The sequence below is a fragment of the Salvelinus namaycush genome, chromosome 4 (genome assembly GCF_016432855.1).
Source record: "Salvelinus namaycush isolate Seneca chromosome 4, SaNama_1.0, whole genome shotgun sequence".
Taxonomy (NCBI): domain Eukaryota; kingdom Metazoa; phylum Chordata; class Actinopteri; order Salmoniformes; family Salmonidae; genus Salvelinus; species Salvelinus namaycush.
Genome location: NC_052310.1, coordinates 38662837 through 38670549, shown reverse-complemented (window position 1 = coordinate 38670549; position 7713 = coordinate 38662837). Strand labels below are relative to the sequence as shown.

The 7713-nt window shown below is 42.9% G+C and overlaps 1 protein-coding gene across 1 annotated transcript; it reads right to left on the bottom strand.

Annotated features, from left to right (window-relative positions):
* Positions 1 to 274: 274 nt before the first annotated feature.
* Positions 275 to 2618, bottom strand: LOC120045856 (zinc-binding protein A33-like). Its single transcript, XM_038990789.1, has 5 exons — positions 2187 to 2618; positions 1538 to 1768; positions 1381 to 1403; positions 1170 to 1288; positions 275 to 840 (listed from the first exon to the last, which is right to left on the bottom strand). The coding sequence occupies exons 1-5, from the start codon at positions 2616 to 2618 to the stop codon at positions 275 to 277; spliced, it is 1371 nt and encodes a 456-aa protein (XP_038846717.1).
* Positions 2619 to 7713: the final 5095 nt, after the last annotated feature.

Sequence of the window (7713 nt, the reverse complement as noted above, 5' to 3'; positions counted from 1 at the left end):
AACCCGAAATAGTTCTACCTGGAACCAAAAAGGTAACCCTTTTGGAACTCTTTTTTTCTAAGTGTAATTTTATTGAACAAAACACTAAAAAAAGTAGAGAATTCATGACACTTTCTCTCAATAAATTAATTAACAGGAAAGTGCCCCAGACAAAGTTTCGGAATACACATTTGTGTCACAGACATTACTGTCACCACTAGAGTCACTGTGACAGACTTTACCAAGACAGACACTTCGGTGAGTGATCGTAAAGTAGTCTCACCAGATAATATCCTTAGTAAGCAGGTGTCACAGTCACAAACACCTTCTCAGGGCAGATACTCAGGACTCCAGGGTTAGTGCCATCGGAGTTAAGACAGGGAGAGAAGTAGGGGAACAGTCTCTCTGTGAACCTCTGTTCGAACATATAGATGAGTGACATGTCACTGGAGTCATAGAAGGACAGCTCTCCTTTCTCATAGTCCAACTTGACCCTGACGTTCTGGGGTTTCCTACTCAGGACCAAAGGGGTACCCAGGGGGGCGGTTCCAGCGCTATACTCCTCCCCATTCCACAGCCCCATCGCCCAGATCCCACCCTCTGGGCTGACCATCACATTTCCCTTCCTGGCCACACCCTCTTTGGCCACTCCCAGGGTCCAGGCCTTCTTAGGCCCCACCTCCACCTCCCAGCTGTGAATGCCTGAGTAGAAGCCTTCAGAGCCCAGCACGCTCACTGAGCTGTCGAATCGCTCCGCGTTATCAGGCACAGGCTGGGACGATCGTCTGTCACTCACCTCCAGGAGGACCCTAGAGATCAGTAGATCAGGGTGGGCTGAATTCACATCCAGGGTCACAGGGGCTGGGACAGAGGGAGTGGACAGGTTAGTTGGACACCAGGTCAGATACATGGATGTTAGTTTACTGTATTTCTGGCTGTATGAACAGAACATGAGTCAGCAGTTTGTCATTCAGGAATCAGATCATTCATCAGTTTTATTGTCAGTTATCAGACTAGCTCAGAAAGGGGACATTTTATTGTTACTTCAGTCGTGATTCATAGCTTGAATGACTGACACTTGTCCTGGATATTGTACTATAATGTTTAGTAACTGATCATTTTACTGCGTCATTGAAGCAAGTCAATGACCTCAAATACGTGGGTTGTTGCTTATAAAACTTTGTTCTCACTGTATTGCACCATCTCTTGCATCTTCTTCCAGACATTAAACCTCAGGTTTCCCAAGTGTTGGGCCACGTCTATCAGTGCCCCCGATACAGGCTCTGGATCCTGCAATGTATACTTGGCCCTGAAATGACAGACAGTACAGACATTTTATGATACTAGTGTTGGTGACTGATCAGATACTTGACTATTGATGATCATTGTAATGTTGCGTACCTGTCTTTCAAGTCCTTGTACATCTGAAACAAGAACACGTGTGGACCTCAGTACAGAATAGTACATTTGTTTGAGAACGCCTCAGTGCAGAATAATATCTTTGATTGAGAAAGCCTCAGTACATTGAACAGTTGTGACATGCAAAATAAAGTGTGACCTGTAGAAACGAGATGTCATCTGTCTTCATCTTGGTCTGTATGTTTGAGATCCTCCCGGAGAGTGAGGCCATGTTGCTGGCAAGACGGGTGATCCTCTCGGTCAGTAACCCTGTCTTCATCCCTTCCTCCTGTTTCAAAGCTGCCAGTCTGGCCTCCTCCTCAACTCTCAGGAACTGGTGGAGGTTCGCAAACTCACTCTTGATCTGTCCTGCTGTGGTTTGGGCCTGAGTCTGGAAGATGGAACAGTACAGTAAGACAGATATTACATAGGTACATGTCTATGTAATATCTTTGTAGTAGGCCTGTCTTTGTAATATTGTGTAATTTAGCTAGCAACATACCTTGATGTATTGTGCTGCACGCTTTCTTGAGGCTCTCGCTTGCTTTATGTCCAGTTCCAGTTTCTCAGGAAGATTGTAGAGCAATGAAGTGATTTCCCTCTGGGTAGATCATGGAAAAGAGTGGGGATAGTGGTGGAGAAGTAGGGAGGGGTAACAGTAGAGAAAGGATGGATCGAAGTAAAAATACTTTAGATCTGGTGGTTTCTCAGCTATTCTGTACTGCTACTTTTATCTAATACCAAATGCAACTTGGTTAGCAAGAGGAAAAGACTGCAAGTAGATCTGTCTTCCAGCTATAGCACAGTACCTTACGCCATTGCGCTTCCTCCTTCACTGGCTGGTGTTTATGCTTGGCATGCCGCTCGGTCTCCACACACACAGCACAAACAAGTTCCTCACATTCCTCACAGAAAAACCTGAGCTTCTTATTATGTCTGGCGCACACCACAAGACCCACTTCTCTCCCCCCACTCCCCTTCTTCTCTTCTCTCTGCAGGTAGGCCTCCACTATGTTCCTCAGTTTCATATTAGACATTGCGGGCTGGATATTGTCTATGGAATTCCTTCCCCTGCAGACTGGGCACTCGCGCTCCTTTTGTTGAATCCATGCTGGTGTTTCCAGGCAGCTGCGGCAGAAGCTGTGTTGACATTTCAGACTCACTGGGTCCTGGAAGAACTCAAAGCAGATGGGACAGCTGAGGTTACCCTCCATAGCTGCTGTAGGTCCCTGCTGGGTCATCCTCTTCCTCAGATGAAGTTAGGTAAAGGCCATTCTCTTCAGAATACAGTATGAAATAGCGACTGTACATGTGTACATGTGTCATTACAACCGTGTCCTTTATCCCTTTCTATTCCTTTTCACCAACCCACTACAGGGAAGTTAGGTTTATAATGCTATCAAATACCATTAAGGCCCTACCTGTGATCAAAGTTTATCCAGCTTATCCGGTTCATTCCAGGACAGAGCAATTAAGTAATTCCTTTGGCACATGTTGTTGTATCAGTCTTTCAACAACAAAAACCCAACAGAAACAGCCAAGCTGTCATATATAAAAGATACAAAGTACACTGCGGTTTTAGATGCAGTCTTGTAGGAACGTTTGATGAAAATAAGGTTTTAGGACTTACGTTATGAGACGTGTCAAAATAATAACTGATTGGCACTGATTTGAAATGTTTGTGCTAACAGCCTCAGCCATAATTGCCAGTCTGACACATTGTCAAATCAACTTCAAAAAGCTCATACTCTAAGAGGTGATTCTGGTCTGTTGTGATTGGTTATAAATTACATGAATTTTGAGAGTAAGAACCAGTTAAAGAATTTCGTCAACCCAGCTCCAACTGAACTGCAAACCGACATTACATAGCACCTGACGGTGCGTCAGGCTCAAAGTAGCTTCACATGTTAGCAGACCCTCAGCTGGTGACTATTACATATACTGCATATACTGAGCAAAAATATAAACATGATATGCAACAATTTCAAAATGTTTACGGAGTTACAGTTCATATAAGGAAATCAGTCAATTGAAATAAATTCATTAGGCCCTAATCTATGGATTTCACATGACTGGACAGGGGTGCAGCCATGGGTGGGCCTAGGATGGCAGCTTATCGTAGAGAAATGGATGTTCAATTCTCCGGCAACAGCTCGGGTGGACATTCCTGCAGTCAGCATGCCAATTGCACGCTCCCTCAAAACTTGACACATCTGTGACATTGTGTTGTGTGACAAAACTGCACATTTTAATGTGGCCTTTTATTGTCCCCAACACAAGGTGCACCTGTGTAATGATCATACTGTTTAATTAGCTTCTTGATATGCCACACCTGTCAGGTGGATGGATTATCTTGTCAAAGAAGAAATGCTCACTTACAGGGATGTAAACACATTTCTGCACAACATTTGAGTGAAATATGCCTTTTGTGCGTTTGGAACATTTCTGGGATCTTTTATTTCAGCTCATGAAACATGGGACCAACACTTTACATGCTGCGTTTATAATTTTCTTCCACTGTAATACATTGTATGCCATTTAGCAGACGCTTTTATCCAAAGCGACTTTAGTCATGCTTGCATACTCTTTACATACGGGTTGGCTCACAGAGATACCAACTGACACTGACATTGTCCATAGTGTACCAGCAATACCAAGGTGCCATAACATTACTTCAAAAAGTATAAATAGATCTAAATAGATATAACTTGGTGTAGCTGACATTCAGTTGTGAAAGCTATCAAACGGGGGTGGTAAAGGACTGCTATATGGCTGCTGTATTGTAGTCAATCACAAGGGATGATGACTGGGGCTCATACAGGTAACTGCCAAAATAAAGGAAACACCAATAGAAAGTGTCTTAATAGGGCATTGGGCCACCACGAGCCAGAACAGCTTCAACGCACCTTGGCATTGATTCTACAAGTTTCTGGAACTCTATTGGAGGGATGCGACACCATTCTTCCATGAGAAATTCAATCATTTGGTGTTTTGTTGACGGTGGTGAAAAACGCTGTCTCAGGCACCGCTCTAGACTCTCCCATAAGTGTTCAATTGGGTGACTGTGACGTCCATTGCATATGTTTTGCATCGTTTTCATGCTCATCAAACTACTCAGTGACCACTCGTGCCTTGTGGATGGGGGCATTGTCATCCTATGGGGGGCATAGTCATGGTAGCCAAAATAATGGCCTGCTCAACATTTTTATACATTACCCTAAGCATGATGGGATGTTAATTGCTCAATTAACTCAGGGACCACACTTGTGTGGAAGCACCTGCTTTCAATATTCTTTGTATCCCTCATTTAAGTTTCCATTATTTTGGCAGTTACCTGTATTTAAGAGGCTATTAAGTTAATATTGATTATTTGGCAGATGAAATCCCATGCTACTTTTTAGGGCACAGCTCTAGGCAGACAAGAGAGCATCTAATCATATAAACTTTTTTACAAAATACTGTGTCTAGTCACATATTTATTTTAAATAGGATACCTAAACGTTTCTGATGCAATCTATCATAGGCTCTTTCTTCCTCTGTCCGTCTTCCAACTACTCATTTTCTTTATCTCTCACCCAAAATTCTCTGCCACTGATCCCTAATTGTACCCAAATGTTCCATCCCACCCCTGAGTAATTTCTCTTTCCCCAACTGCTCCAGAAACGAAGGCTTTCGTCGAACTTCGTGTCTGTTGATTCCACTACCACTGGAATGGTAATTTAAGTTCCTCTTTGGTAATATTAGGGATCTATTAGGGTGAGGTTCATCACTTCTCTTCAGATCATTTGGCATAAATAGTTCCAACTGAGATACTTATAGAATCCTGTTTTGGGACACAGGAGAATGGAGTAGGCATTAAACTGACAATATCTTGATACAGTGGACGATCAGACCGACACATTGATGAGTCTAGGCCTGAGAGGACTCCTATTGGAGACCACAGAGTATGTTCTGGCCTCGTTTAAAGTCAAAAAAATATCACGCAACTCTCTCAACTAAGTGTGAATTCTGCAATGTGACACAGCTCAAGGCCTCATTATTCCCCCCTACCCGCCCGCTCTCGTCTACTCTCCCTCTCTTTCCTTTGTTCTCTTCTCTTTCTCTTTCCCTGCGTTCCCCATCACAGGAGTCCTATTCCCTAATAACAGCCCTCAGTAGTGAACAAGACTGTACTTCTGTAAGGGGCATGAAATAGTGAAGCCTGTGGTTCATCATAATTGATGGAGGTGGCTGCAATAGGACTGAGGTCTTATATAAATCCCACATCCCGTTGAGTGAGAGACTGAGCGAGGACTTGTGAAACACGAAATGACTGACTAGGTGTTGGGATTTGAGATAAAAATGTTCATATGAGGTGACAGTATAAAACTTTTATTTTAGGGTAGTTTCATACGTATATGATTTACCGTTTAGAAATTAACGCTTTATATATCTAGCCCCCCCCCCCCCACCCCCCCACCCCCACCCCATTTGTAGATGTCATAGGTTTTTGGACACATTTCACTTATAGTGTATTAAAGTAGTCAAAAGTCCCATATTCCTTGCACACAATGACTACATCAATCGTGTGACTCTACAAACGTGTTGGATGCATTTACAGCTTGATTTGGTTGTGTTTCAGATTATGTTTTGTCCAATAATAAGTGAATGGTGAATAATGTATTGTGTTGTTTTTGGAGTCACTTTTATTGTAAGAATAGAAGATGTTTGTGAACACCTTTATATGAATGTGGATGTTACCATGATAATCATGAATGAATCATGAATTGATGACGAGTGAGAAAGTTACAGACGGACAAAGATCTTTCCCCCACCCCCCGCCCCACCCCCCTAATCTCCCCCATTATTGGTCGTGGTGAGAGGTTAGCAGGCCTTTTTGTAGCCTCTGTAACATTCTCACTCATCCTTATTCATGAATCATCTGCGATTTGTCTTAACCATTGCATTATCTGGATGTATTTAGAAATGTTCAGAAGCATCTTATCTACTCACGTAGAAAGACCATTACTCCAGTCATCACTCACCGTTCAGTTCCTATTGGAACCCAACACACAACCAAAACAAATTGCAAATGCATTCAGCGAGTTTGTAGAGTCACACGCTTGTCATTGCAGGAATATGGGACCAAATACTACTTTGACTACTTTATTCATACACTATAAGTGACATTTGTCCAACTACTTATGACATCTTCAAATGGGGGGACTAGATCTATAAAGTGCTTTCATTTCTAAATGGTAAATCAAATATGTACCGTATGAAAATACCCTCAAATAAAGTGACATTCTGTACAGTCAACTCACACGTACATACTGTTGGATTCTAGCTTGAAATATACTTATTCATGTTGCCATACTAGAACTTATTGGTTACTTTACATGTATAATGAATGTATATGTTGGGGTCAATGGAGGGTGGATAATAACTATGTGTATGGAAAGTAATTGAGTGAGACAATGGGGGGAGGCAGGGAGTATTTGTTACTGTTAAATCTCATGGATCCTATGGAGGGAGGCAAAGGGCAACAGTCTGGTTTCAGTCACTGATAAAGTAGGACAGCCGTGGATTAGGGAGGAGCGAGGAATTCAGCCCGAGGTCAGGTCAGATGAAGTGAGAAGGAACAGTCCTATCCCACACACATTTCCACACCCACGAAGGTTCTAGCCTGTGGCAGGGCCATGACTACACCAGTAAGAGGAAACCAATTAAGTTCCTGACTTAGCAACAGAGACATATTGGCTGTCTAGATGGGCAAGGAGTTGACTCCGCCCAGTAGGAGGGTATAAATATATGTGCTTGTGTAAACATGTCTTTGTCTTTGCACCTGTTTGACCCAGTGGGTGAATAAACATACTTTTTCCTAGTCATCCATTTTAGTTTTTACTCTGTTTGTTTAGAACCTAACAATCCGTAGGGGAGTGTACCTCTCTCGCTCGCTCTCTCTGATATCGTGATGTCAGCACTACTGACTGAGGAGTGATGTAAAACCCAACCTGATACAGCCTAATACTTGTTGTGTACTGTGTGATGGCCTCCACTGCAGTAGTCCCAGCACCTGATATCGTCACACCATATGCTCCAGCTCATTAATCAACACCTGTCAACGTAGAAACAATCAATCTGAAATACACTGTTAGCAGCACTGCTATAAAGTTAAGCTACAACCAGCAAACGCTGTGTGTGTGTGTTTGTGTGTTTGTGTGTGTGTGTGTGTGTGTGTGTGTGTGTGTGTGTGTGTGTGTGTGTGTGTGTGTACATGCAGTTGTGAAAGTGTGTGCCTCTGTGTTTTAGCTGACGTGTGGGTCTGGGGGAAAATGATGAAAAATGGAGTGGAGA